This window comes from Tympanuchus pallidicinctus, unplaced genomic scaffold (genome assembly GCF_026119805.1).
Source record: "Tympanuchus pallidicinctus isolate F22 unplaced genomic scaffold, pur_lepc_1.0 scaffold1, whole genome shotgun sequence".
Classification (NCBI taxonomy): Eukaryota; Metazoa; Chordata; class Aves; order Galliformes; family Phasianidae; genus Tympanuchus; species Tympanuchus pallidicinctus.
Window position 1 is genome coordinate 43,698,532 of NW_026294618.1, and position 14,160 is coordinate 43,712,691.

A 14,160-nucleotide genomic window follows, 5' to 3' on the forward strand; every position below is an offset into this window, starting at 1 on the left:
GCAGAAGGCCAAGAATCCTGTCTTTGAATTCCTGCCTGAATTTAACTCCTGACTTTTCTCTGACAAGGTTCATTAACTTGCGACTCCACCAGATGAAATGAGTGCTTTGTCTGCCCTGGGAACCAGTTGGGAAGAGGTACTATTAATCACCTGGACAGTGAAACAGGTCAATAGCAACCATTTATCAATCAAGACTTTTAATATATTCAAGCCAAGTATGTGAAAACTGCAGTTATGTAAATTTTTTTTCCCCACACTAGCCCTTGGGCTTTCTTGATGCTATGCAACACACCCAGCTCATAGATACCAGATGCAGTCAGCACACCTACAGGGCAGATGTGGTGGCACACTGAGACTATCAGCTTTGAGCAGTGCCAGCCAAGGCACCATGATGCTGCTCAGCTCAAGTGACAGTGCAGACTGCATCTGGAATATCTAAAAGGAAAACTGCAAATGTAACAAAGGCACTACCGTTGCAATGGAAAAATTCTTCAATTAGATAAAATTACAGCATAACCTCTGAAGGTGACAGAGAAGCTGAAGAGCTGCTGTATTCCTACTTGTCTGCACTTCTGGAGATTTGCTCGGTCCCACAAACAGGCTAATAGCCACATGCCTGTGCAAATTGCTCTGCATCCTATAGAACACAGAATCACAGAATGGTTTGGGTTGGAAGAGACCCTTAAGATCATTTAATTCCAGCCCCCTGCTACAGGCAGGGACACCTTCCTCTAGACCAGGCTGCTCAAAGCCCCATCCAGGCTGGCCTTGAACGATTCCAGGGAGGGGGCACCCTCAGCCTCACTGGACAACCTCTTCCAGTGTCATAGTAAAGAATTTCTTCCTGTAACTATTCAATGTTGTAACATACACAACATTCTCAGTACTTAAAAAAAATCACTTTGCAGTATTACCCATATTCTGAGCAATCTATCACTGATTGTGATTTTGACTGCTGTATCTCCACTTCTCAAAATACAATGCCAAAGCTTCTAAAAAAAACCAAACAACAAAACACTTAAACCATACAGACCACAAGTTCTCACTTTTTTTTTTTTTAAACTAATGGATCACATTAAGTTTTCATCTTCTTGTATCACTCGATGATAAAAGTACATACGTTGTTTTTTTTGTTTAACATAGGTCCTTCAATCAAGTGAATACTTACTGCACCTCTGAAGCCACAGATTGAATCTGTGATGTCCAGGTATGCCTCAGTTGTAGCAGTGAAAAGCAGGCTTCACTGAAAGAGCAACAACCAGGAACATTTAAAATGAACCATTTATTAAATCAAACTGTTATTTTAACAGTTACATAAGTTACACAGCATGTTTAAGTCAGAAGATTTCACGAAGAAAAAAATTAAACTTGTATTATGCAGGCAAAAATAGTACCACACAATATGTACCTGGGAGGGAAGAAGGGAAAGGGAATCTCTAAACATTCAAATAAGGCCATAATTATTTAAAAACAACAATAAAACAATAATAAAACCCCAAAAGATCAATTTTCCTTTCAGTGTGTTCAGTGCTGCTAACTATATGTACTTCAATTGTACAGATGTAACTGAGGCAGTGATATCTCAATAGCTAGGTTTAATGTTTTTAAAACATTACAGAAGTGGAATAAGGCTCATTAGTACATACAGCTGCCCTCGGAATGTCAATCTCAGTTGCCTTCATTAACTTAAAATTCACAAAGTGCACAGTTAAGATATGCCAAAAAATTGAAACTGCTACTCTACCAACAGCTGCCCATGCTTAATACTTAGTGGTCTATTGGAACAAAGTATGTTCTTCCAAAGAAAGAGATGTGTAAGAAAAGCCACTGTAAAACATTTAGTTTCAAAAGATGCACTAGGAATTGCTTGTAAACTGAAAAGTAGAAAAACATGGATTAATCGTGTAAAGAAAAGAATACAAAAAACACTAGAAATGACCATCAAGCTTTCAAAGAACAAGCACCACAATGGACATTAGCATTCGATTTTGTAGCGTACAGCAATGTATTAATTTTACTCTAACCAATCCACTTCATCAAATTCTGAATCATCTTCCGAATCGCTGTACTCTACAGCAATGCGACGAGAAAGTATGGTAGCAACATCGTTCTCAATGCGCTCATGTTTCGCTTCTTGTTCGCGTTGCTCTTCAACTTTACGCAGCTGAATACCTGAAGAACATCAAATCACAGAATTGTTACTGCCCTGCTTTATCGTTATACAAAGTATTTAGCTCATGAATCACTGAGTGCTTTGCCACCAAAGCAAAGACTGAGGACGCTGCACTGTCCTCCTCAGGGGGAAGTTCTCTGTCAGCTCTTAGAGAGGGGAATGTCAGAATTACTGCTGCAGATAGGATCACCAGTCCTACTATAACATCCTGTTCTTGATTTCCAATTAGAGATACATCCATATTTTTTAGCACCATTCTAAGTGATTAAGCCATCTTACTATTCGTGTTTTTAACACTTTTTATACTCTCTCTTCATGGCTTCAATTAAAAGTTAAAGCTATTTGGGTATCCTAGCAAAATACAATTCCCTGTAACTCACTTTTGAACATGCAACAGCCTGTTTTAAAATAAAATATTATGTAAGTCAAATACAAAGCTGAAATAACGTACACTGATAATATAAGAAAGCTAAATGCTGGTAACACAATTTGAAACAAGACAGAGATTGTGTATTTGGGGATTTATATTCATGACACCATAGACTGACCTAAATCCTGTACTTAATAGTCCCCCCCTCTACTGTCAGGTGATAGCACATGTACTGGGGTGGAATTTAAGCTATGGTAATTGGGCCTCTTTCTTATGCAAGATTCGGTCAAAAGCTTTTTCAGGGATCAGCTAAACTGCATCAACAGGCCCTCCTTAGTTTTTTTGCTGGTCTTCTCTACTACTGTTGGTACAGACACTACTACTCTATTCAAATGTTATCAATTCATGTGCATTAAAAATTACCTCAGATAAGTGTTACAGACTATCTATGGATATTGCAGTACAATACAGATTCCGTACTGTGTTGTAGAGGCACAGGAAAAGTAGAAGAATGTAGTACAAGGAATATTTGAGAAAGATCCGCTATTCAAAGATACCACACAGTCCAACAGCAGCACTCAGAGTGCAGCAGGGATTTGTCAGATTGTAGATCTGACAACTCCTTCCCCTGGATGACCAGGAAACACTGCCCTGGGTCTCTGCCATTCACTTGCACTTTGTCAGCTGGGAAAGTGCAACTGCTCTGTTTGACACCACTGTGTGGAGACATGTTCAGACTACAATCTAAACACCTTTAGGTCTTTAGCAGCGATTTCTGATGCCCTTTAGATGTTACCGTAGTACACTGATAATATGATCAAAACATTCATTGAACTGCTCTGCTTTTATCTAGAAGTCTGTGAAAATAAACATTCTTGTCTTCTACACAATCTGCAGGCTATGAGAAATAGGCAGACAGAAATGAAGAGATAATCTCCAAAGATTATCTATAAACACATGTACACTTCTTCCGATCTAACAGAGAACCAGTTTTGCCATCCAAACCAGAGATCTGATAAGTGCAATTACAAACTGAAAAAAAGAAAATCTGTCTATTTGGCAGTCTTCACGCTGAGAGAACAGAGAACAAAAACAGAGCTAAGATGCATTTCTCTAAACTAACTTCTTACATGTTAAATATTCCATCTTTTAAAGCCAATGAGGATTTATTAAGTTTCTGAGATCATTCTTTTTGTTCCATACCTTTCCGTATTGCTTCCAGCAGCACACTTCTAGCATCACTGATTACAGGAAGAGTTGAAGGGTGGCGTTTGGGTTCAGGAGCAGGAATCACTTGTGATGGTGGAGATGGAGGCATGAGAGGAGCATGAGGGCCAGGGACAATGGTTGTGGGAGGAGGGTGAAGAACAGGAGTGGGATGAGAAAGGGCTGCAACTGTGACAGGAGAAGAGGGTCGAATACCAGGAGGTGGCAAGGGAGGAGGTGGAGGTGGTGGAGGAAGTCCCTGTACTTCACCTTGAGGAGGAACTGGGTGGACTGGTACCGCTTCACACACTTGTGCAGCTCTAGTGACAGGCGGGGAGGGCTGTGCCAGGGGAGGGGCAATTGGAGGTGGAGCTGGATGTAAGACCCCAGGAGCTATCTGGAGAGGAGCTGGTGGAGGTGGCACGGCTGGGGCCTGCAGAGCAGCAGCGGGCGGTGGAGGAGGAGGTGGGACTGGGGGAGGCGGTGTGGAAGTCATCGCAGCTCGTAGTGATGAAGTGGACAAAGCAGATGGAAGAGGTGGTGGTGGGGGGGGAGGAGGAGTGGGGCTCACAAACACCGGTGGTCTGCCTGTCGCTGGTGACTGAGGACGGTTTTCTACCAATCCAGTAGCAGAACTGAAAGAACATGACAAAGTTATTAGAGTAGCAGAGTGAAAAAAATAGTAATAGATTAATTTCTACAATTAAAGAATACTGAGCACTGGCCATTAAAGAATGTTATGTATTATGATGATTTCAAGGTAACCTCCGTTAATACATGTAAATTCTCAGTATGCAGTATGCATCAGTCTTCCAACAGACCTTTGCTCACATCCAACTATTAATCAAGTTTATACAAACCTGCATCTTTATCAGATGTTTCCTACGGTGAGTATGGATCCAAGTTGAAGGAGGGAAGATTTAGGTTGGATGTTAGGGGGAAGTTCTTTACAAGGAGAGTGGTTAGGCCCTGGAACGGGCTGCCCAGGGAGGTTGTGGATGCCCCGTCCTTGGACGTGTTCAAGGCCAGGTTGGACGGGGTCCTGGGCAACCTGATCTGAATGTGTACGTTTGGTGGCCCTGCTAGGCAGGGGGGTTGGAACTATATGATCCTTGAGGTCCCTTCCAACCCGGGTGATTCTGTGAGTATTATTCGATCCTCTCAACTCTGAGTAAATCAAGGTTATTTATCTGAAGTTACTTACCTGAAGGGAACTAGTGGTTGATTAACTGCTTTAACCAACAGAACCTAAACCAAACCAATTAACCCAAACCCCCCAGAACACTAAAAGCAATGAGTAAAAGCAAAATGCATATTTAGGGTCTGATGACAGAGTGAGTGAGGCTTATATTAAAGGTCATCAGTTTTATCTACAGAAGTGTATGTTTATATGCTAGCTATTCATTACAGTGCAATGAATATGTGAATCAAATGCAAATAGGAACAGTAAAATTACTTTCCAGAAAGACCACTAGAGGATTTCTTTCAGCTGCCGTGGTAAAATTAATTTTAAAACTGTTGCCATTCTGCATATATTCTCCTGGGGAGTAAAAAGACGTTCTTCTTGAGAGATAAATATCTCATGGATGAAACAACTTAATTGTCCTCTATTCCAAACTGTACATACCTGACCCTAAACTAAGATTTTTGATACAAAAGTACCAGTGGGGTGAAAATACTTTAAGTATGTATCCAGCTCTGGAAAGGCAGGGAAATGAAAATTAAAATAACAGAGGGGAAAAAAAGTCACTGTAAGTTAGCACATGGAATGAATGTGTAGTTTTGTCAGCTAATCTTCGTACCATGGAAGTACATTCTTCCTTCCATGTATGATGAAACACAGCTCAGTAGTACAAATGTCAGATTTCCAGATTTTCAAAACTCCAAAGCTGAGTGTTGAGATTCCAACATCATTCGAAGAAACATTTTCCAAACAGTTATCCTCAGAAGGTTACACAGGTAAAATACCAATAGCTAGGTGGCATCTGTTTCCAAAACTACACACTGTGAGACTTAGGTTTTAACTCTTCTCCCCAACTCCTATGTGGCCCTGTGGCTGTGGAGAAGTCAGGTTTCTGGACTGACACAGAGTGTACGTACCACCTGGGCCACACAAAAGTAACACTCATAACTGTTAGTGGGGTAGTAGAAAACAAATTTGCCAACAGGACTGCATGCGACTTGACCGCTCTTTACCTACCTAACACAAGGAGGCACAGGTTTCACATCTCCTGCACCGTGCATTGGAGGTGGTGGTGGCGGTTCATGTGGTCGGACCAACACTCGCTCTTCAGCTCTGTTCAGAAGTTCAGACATCTGGCTATAGGGTAATGCAGAAAGAGAATATGATCCGTCCATATGGTCCACATATGCTTGAGATCTGTAGGAAAGCAGTGAAAAACGATCCTTTGTTAAATCTAACAAAGGATCTTCACTAATGTTGTATATTATATACTTAATGACTTTTTAATAATATATCCAATTTCCCATGCCACTGCTTCTAGCAGCTCAAAGGCTCAGTGCTTTTGACAGGTATATCAGACAATTTCTACATTATATGCCTGATCTTAGAGTTCATGAATCACGTTACTTTGATTTAGGTACACATATCAATACAACCAGGAATATGCACACAGCAGTATGTTATGCAACAGGCATTATATTTGTAATAGTTTCAGCTCCTAAAAGCCAGCACATGAGCAAACACATTCTTTTGTAACATTCTTTCATAACATCCATCAAGTGGTAGAATTTACAACTGAATAATTTAGTTGATCTTGTCAGAGGATCTTCATTCCAGTACTTTAATCCATACTCCAGCATTCTCTATACTGGAGAACGCACTACTTTAGATCCAGCATTTTATGGCTATATAATAGACACAAAGAAGGTAATCTAAAGAAGATCTACTATTGAGTAGTAACATCAAATACAGCTAAATGCAAATAAAGACAGCATAAAATAATTCAACTTGCAAATTTAGACACCCTTTGAGGGCCTGATCTGCTAGAAAATTTTAATTAATCACTTAACTAAAAATATTAATAACTGCTTGAATGTCTCAATGAAATATAGATGAAATGTGTTTGCAGAACACTGCCCAATGCTTATAGAAGTATTTCACCTTTATATGTACTGCTACCAGTGTAATATCCAAGACTATTAAACAATTAGAGGGCAAAACTATTACTCTGTTATTCAAAAGCACTCTGTTCTTCCATATCTGAATAACATCTTCTGCACACGCAGTGCCCTCAAGCACTACTGCATTATTCATAATTTCACTACTGTTACTGAGATAATCAAGGTCTTGGTGAGGGTCCTGCCTACAAAAGGAGTCCTGCAAGAAGTGTGCCTAATATGGAATCCAGTACAACAAAAGAAAAGGACAGCAGGAAAGCAGATGTTTCTGCTAACTACTTAACAGAGTTGTTTACAGAGATAAGACACTACAAAGTTGTTCCCACAAAAACATTCTTTGCCACAGCTTAAGTAGTACCCTACTGGCTAAACTGAGATCATTTTTCCTTTATGAATTCAAATAGCTAGCTTTTCTACAAGTAGCTTTTTCCACTTCTCAGATACAGAACATTATCTCCAACAGATGCTGTAAGTTATCCACTGCTACTATTAAGTGTATTTGAAAGCCCTATTAAGTTAAACAAAATGCTTGGCCAGTGAAAAATGGGGCAGGATTCATTTATTTGTTTATTTTGTTGTATAGGGCAACAAACAACCAACAATATAACAAACAAACAAACAAAAAACCCAGCCCAAAGCAAACCAAATCACACCAAAACCACACCTCCAAAACTGCTGACATTACTTTTCAGCCCTCTTTCTTATCATAATTTTCTCAGCTGATAAAATAGAAATGGTTTTGCACAAGCATCACCAAAGGAAAACAGGAGGAATACTATGTAAAATGCTGCATTTAGCCACCTGCAAATATGTGCTGTGAAATGAAAATTCAACAGGTTGGATTTTGTAATAGATCATAACCAGAAGCATCAATCAAATCTTGGATTTGTTCATGAGTAAAGAGAAGCTCAGCGGTCTCGTTCGAGTTCCAAATGGACATTTGTTCACATCACACCCACCATATAATCTTGGCAGTGTCTGCTGTAAGAAAAATCAAGCGCTTGGAATAATGGGGATTTTTGAAGGTCAAGACTGGGATATACTGACTATATTCCCTTCAAGTCACAAACAGATGACTTCAATAACAAGATAATAATAACTCTTGTAAAGATACACCGACTGAGAATTTTAGAACTGACTTTTGATAGAACTAAGTCAATAATTTTCAGTGTGTTTCAAGAAAAGCAGTAGCATCTCATCATCTACCACTCCTCAAGCATGTTTGCTGTACATTACAAGTATCTATACTTAATAACGGATAGAAAAAATAAAAAGAAACCTGGATTCAAAATGTGAGGCTGGCCCATTAGGAACTTCAATGTGCTTATGCAAGAGGTTAGCATCATCTTCTGCGAGCTCTGGACCTTGGGCTAGCTTCTGCCACTCCCTCCGTCTGTCATGAGGTGCCCTTGGCACTTTTTCTGGTTCATGAGGGCGATCTAGATTTTTCTGCTGTAGGAGAGTTGTGCAAACAAAAGTGACAATTAAGACAACGTTTTTCAACTAGTTGCATTTATACATCATGCATAAAACAGTGAAAAACAATCCCAATTCAAGAGCAAGAAGAAACAACAATAATTAAATTTTGGTCAATACAAATATATAAACCAAAAAGCATTGTAAAAGGCAGAAGATTCACTCTAATGCATAAGTTACTTATAAGGCAGGGGTAAATAACTGCCTAGGTAGATTTTTACACTGCTTGAAATGAAACGCTGAATCAGTTATACTTATTGTCTTTACGTATGAAATATACAGAATCATGAAGAAACAAAAAAAGCAGCACTATCTTTTCAAAACTGCTTATTTAAGAAAATACATACAAACTGCTCAATTCCTGCTAATTTCTGCCCTGTTTAGAGTAAATTGTGCATAAGGATTTCATTTGGGTGTTGTTGCAGTTGGTGGTTTTATTTTTTTTTTTTCCATCTGTGAGACTGTCAGGGTTTTGTACCATCAAAAAAAAAAGTGGTCTAGCAAAATTTTTTATTTCTTTTTTGATCTTTCTTGAGTCACTGTAGGTGATTTACAGGTTCTGATAGCTTCTGGCAAACCTGCTTTTATTTACTTTAAGGCAATATGAAACCTTCAGGCACATTCATATTATTATTAAATATTTGTTTGTTAAGTCAAGGGAATTTGAATGAACAAAAGTAGTTTCAGTTGAATGAAGATGACCTATTTCTGTAAAGTCTGTATTGCTACTAATACCATAACCAAAATTCACTGTACAAGCAAAGTGAACCATTTCCAGGAAAAACAAACAAACAAAAAACAACCGACTACACAAAGCTAACATACATACCTTCTGCTTCCTCTTTTCTTTTCTTTTGTCCTCAGTGTCCTGTAACATTTTTTCCTTCCAGAGGTCAAAGAAGTATGAAGGATTGGTATAAAACTTCAAACCTTCTTTTCCATCATCCCTGCAATACAATGACCCAAACAGGATATAATGTTTATTCGACAACAAGCGTTAACACAAAAAATAAAGGCTTATTCAAGAATATGTGCTATTTCATGCCTGGAAATATTTTGCCACAGATGAACAGACAGAAGTTAAAAACTGATCTCCTACGACATCACTCTTTATCATCTTTCCTTGTATCAAGGTTCAGATTCTAGAGAAGTGACTTTAACACAAGTTAAAGATAAAATGAGTATCCTTAATAAGATAATTCTCAGTCCAACAATTCAAAAGTAAATCTGAGTGGCTAGTGTTGCAACTATTGATTCAGACTGATTTGAATGTAGCAAAGAATATTCACCTCTGCTGAAGACATTTCTTTCTATGTATTCTACCACTTGTTTTCATCTGTTCTTATTCAAGAGCATTACTCAGCTTAATATAAACAGATAATCAAAAATACTTTTTCTTACCATTGTTAGGTTAGAGTAAAATTTGAGTAAACTAGAATAAGGTTTTAACACGTTCAATATCTTCTCTTATCTGTACTCCTCAAGCAGCTTCACTGTTTTCCAGTGCGGCTCTTCCAGCACTACTCAACATGAGCATGATGACTTAATATAGAATCTCTACTACATATAACTAGCTAGAAATTGGTTTTGATTGGTTTTTTATTTTAACTAACCTGTAAGGGGTGAGAATGTTAAGAGGAGGAGGCTGTTCACAAATGTCATAGGTTTCTTGCAAAGGAATAGGCAGAGTTTTGCGGTCAAACAGCTGCTGATCTTGAGTTGTGGAACTGCGGAAAGCTTTCCTCATGGTAATGTCCTGCAGTGACACTGAAAGGGGATACGGCCATGTAAAAACAGAGAAAAAAGCTAAATACACTTTATTTGATTTAATCTGGAATTGCTAAATGCTAGTTAGAACATCAATATTAAGCATTACTACTAATATTGTATACCCAGTACAAATGCATGTTCAACAAATATAAATTCATCTAGTAATAGTAACATGACAAGATGTTGTCAGATTACGTGAAAAACACATTTGAAATGTTCCAGCATATCACACTGAATTTAGTTTTGCAGGAAACTTCTGCTTACCTGGACAGATCATCAGAACCCTCTCTCTATCTCTCCAAGGTAGTTCAACAAATTGCTTTCTGTAGTTTAAAATAATTCTCTAGCTTGAAAGGACCTAATAACATTCACTCACTCCACAATGTTTTGTGTGCTCATCTTGAGGTATAGATTTTACCTTTATCTGTCATTAGGACTTCTCTTCCTTGCATGTAGGTAGCAGTTCCTAAGAAGGCCCACTGAGATACCAAATTGGCAAATCACTTAAGCTCACTGTACTGTTATCAGAGAGTTTTAATGAGAGGTGATACTGTGTTCCAACACATCAAAGCAGTCAAGTGTTGGCTTTTATCAGACTGAATAGTTGAGATAAGGCTCTTCTGTTTAATTCAGGTGAGTCACTTGGAGTTTTTAAGCACTTATCAATTATCATTATGCAAGATTCAAAGGAAAAATAACACTAGGTGAATTTAATAGATTAAACAGTGATTTGAAACACAATGACTTACTGTTGTTAAAGCCTCTTCATCTTTTTCCATTTCACAATCATTAAAATTTAGATTAAAAAATAATGGGGAAGTGACTGTGACCAGTGAAACTCGTACCTTCCATTTCTGGAACGGTGTACCTTCTTAGTCCATGTTAGCCTTCCTCCCTGACAGTCAACTACTGTACTTGTGAAGCCCCTGGCATTTCTCAAAACGGATTTTGCAGCTTGTGTCGAACCTTCACTAAATAAATCAGCAGCATTGTTCACTCATTCAGATATTATTAAAAATAAAACCCACAAAATTTTATACATACACACTAACACATTTATGCTGACCGTAGTGCCTGCGTACTCAAGATGAGAGAACGCGTTCCCTATCTCACTGCTTTAGAGAAAATCATGAAGGCCTTTGGCAACTGTTTTCTAAGATCACACTGGTTTAAGCTGAAAGTTGCTTTTACTCTTCTTTCCTGTAACACATAGAAGTGTATGTACATATACACAGACAGAGATGAGGTTCTACTCTATGATCAAAAAAGGGGCAGGATTTTTTCCAGCAGGCTTACAATTCCTGACATGTTCTTTCTTCTTACCTAAGCATATTGGCAGTATTCTTTGTGAGGCTAAAGATAGGTTTTATTTGATTTTCAGTTTGCTGTTTGAGGTTCATTGCAGTTGGCAAGGTTATACGTGCTGGAACAGTTTGCTCCTGTTTATCCTTAGATTCCATTTTGTTACTGTATTTTTTTATTGTTTTAATACCTTTAATTAGCTGCTCAGAAGCCTTTTTACATGCTACATGAAAGAAGTACTATAATGCATGGATATCAGCTAGGAGGCTCTGTTTCTTCAAGTACTTTTATACTCATAAATAACAACATATATTTTGTACCTGTCATAAAGTATGCACTGTTACATACTGCCAAAAGTTCACGCTTAAAATAAAAGACTGGGGTTTGCCTAGTCTAAAATGCCATTTTTAGATTCTTTTATACTTCAGCTGCTTCTCCTTTAGGTTGTTGGTCTTACAAATTTCACCAAATGTACGTGTTCAGAGTTGCTTGACAATTCCACAGGTCTTTAACTATTCTTTTATTGGAAACTATGTCAGTTAAAAGAAATAAATTGCTGTATTTCTTAGAACCCGCATATGTTCTGAAAGTAATAAAAAAAGAACATTGCCATAAAGACAGTTGTTTTAATATTAAAATGTGCGTGAGCTATGCAGCACCATATTCCTGAGATACATATTACCCTATAAACTATTCACATTCCCTATTTAATCTCAAGTGCGCAAATACAGTTGGTCAAATTCATAACCTGCATTTTGTTGTTTTAATTTCCAATTTTTGTAATCATGTACAAGGGAACATCACACCTGAGGATAATCAATCCCTACCTAATGTGTGCAGATTACTTTCTCTCTAAAACCAGACTAATGTGCAAAGGTCTTAGGAAAAACTGAATTTCAGAAGGCCAAAAGCATTCCCTGCATTGATATTCAATGAACGGTATTCAATGCAATCATTCAACACAACTGAATATATTATTACATTATGAAGGAGATGCAAGGACACAGAACACAAAATACTGAGAATTATGACACTGATATAACTAGCCTACAGAAAAAAATGATCACCTAAATTGCATGTTACAAACACAGCATATAACTCTGGGCTGTGTACAGTTTGGCTTACAAAGCCATTCATGTAGCTTGCCAGCTGGCTGAGGAACAGCAGCAACATGCATGTGGCTTCCCACCGGGGTGAGAAAAACACAGAAACATTGCTGGTCATATGGCCATTTAGCTCTGGTCGAGTGACAAATTAGCACAGCAAGAGAGCTAACAAATTGTACATGTGAATTCAGGTGAGGGAAGACATAGGATGCTGAAGAAAGAATTGGAAGTGATTCAGGGATTTAACTTGATGCCAATAAAATTAAACTTCTAGTTGCCTAACATCTAATTAGCACCGTAGTCTTTGTATGGCCTGTGATCTTAAATTTCATATACCTACATTTCTCAAAAAGTCAGTGTGTTACACCACTTGTGTTTACTGCCATGTACAAAAAAACAACAACAAAAAACAGCATCTAGGTGGCCTTAAAAGTTGAGATCCTCACGCTTTAGTTAAACACTTACCAGGTTTCTCATTCTGACCAGTCACCACAGATCTAATACTTGCTAAGCAGAGAGACCACCTCTCCAGAACAGATCGTGCTCGCTTTTGGGTTTACCCCGAAGATGAGCAATGCCAATATTCTCTAATATTCTTAAAAACAGCAGCAGATTAAGTCATCTTTGGATAGAGAGTTTGTGTAACTTAACTATTACAAATAAAGAAAGAGAAGACAAATACTATAGCAATCATTTTAAGAGGACTCAGAAGTTACTTTAAATGCAGCACACAGCACTAGGAAGCCCAGGGCAGCACGTGAGAGAACACAATCAGCCAGCTGCATCAAGCAATGAATCTGCTGGTGGGTCTCAACAAAACCCTTACATTATTTAACAAATGACATTCTGTCCAGATCCCTCTTTATATACAAAAAAACACCCACAAATTATGCAAAATCATGGCTTTGACACTGAGCTATTGAGCTTTGGACACACTAATTTAAAATTGATTTACTTACAAAATAACACACAAAATGAATTGAGGACTAAGAACTGGAAGAAATAAAGGAAGAAAAAGAAAGCAGCTGGAACTCAGCCATCAGAGGGACACGTGCTCAAGTCCAACATTGAGTTGCACAGCGAAGTTCCTAGGAAAGGGAGCAACTGTGCAATGTTATTTAACAGTCCTTTTCTTTATTTGATTTTGGTCAAAATTATGATTCAATTTACAGCACTATTCTTCATGTTAAAACATTACACGAATGTAACATCTTGGATGAATTTCATGTGTTCTGTGTATAGAAATATGAGTTTAGAACAATTCACCAAATTCCTCTTCAGGAGGCTGGAGATCCTAAATGAGCTGCCTCTTTAAATGGGATTTACTGTATCCTTTGCTCTGAATCTCACAGTGGGCTGACTACACTGATCTGGAAGTTAACCTAGTCTCCAAATTCTGTATGTCCATACAGACCACACTTATTTCACTGCTTTTCTGTGACAGGGTTGTGTGCAAAGAGTCAGTTTCTTCAGGATACAATTCTAATCTTACTTTCATTTGATTTTATTCTTTACAGAGATATTAAATTAACTGAAAACAATGAGAAAACGCACAGACTATTTAAACATGCAGAGCTTTTTTCCTATCAGAAAAATCTATATCTTCTCTATCAGAA

At 38.1% G+C, this 14,160-nt stretch overlaps 1 protein-coding gene across 5 annotated transcripts in view; it reads right to left on the minus strand.

Annotated features, from left to right (window-relative positions):
- Positions 1 to 1,263: 1,263 nt before the first annotated feature.
- Positions 1,264 to 14,160, minus strand: part of WASF1 (WASP family member 1) — a 79,198-nt gene continuing 66,301 nt past the window's right edge. For 4 of the 5 annotated variants that reach the window (XM_052685739.1, XM_052685759.1, XM_052685765.1 and 1 more), the window contains 6 exons: positions 9,980 to 10,133; positions 9,196 to 9,313; positions 8,170 to 8,342; positions 5,950 to 6,129; positions 3,747 to 4,384; positions 1,264 to 2,172 (listed from right to left, as the gene is read on the minus strand). In XM_052685739.1, coding sequence (XP_052541699.1) covers positions 2,015 to 2,172; positions 3,747 to 4,384; positions 5,950 to 6,129; positions 8,170 to 8,342; positions 9,196 to 9,313; positions 9,980 to 10,133 — 1,421 coding nt within the window. In that variant the 3' untranslated portion in view covers positions 1,264 to 2,014. The remainder of the gene's footprint in view (positions 2,173 to 3,746; positions 4,385 to 5,949; positions 6,130 to 8,169; positions 8,343 to 9,195; positions 9,314 to 9,979; positions 10,134 to 14,160) is intronic. The other variant, XM_052685772.1, reaches the window with a different exon arrangement.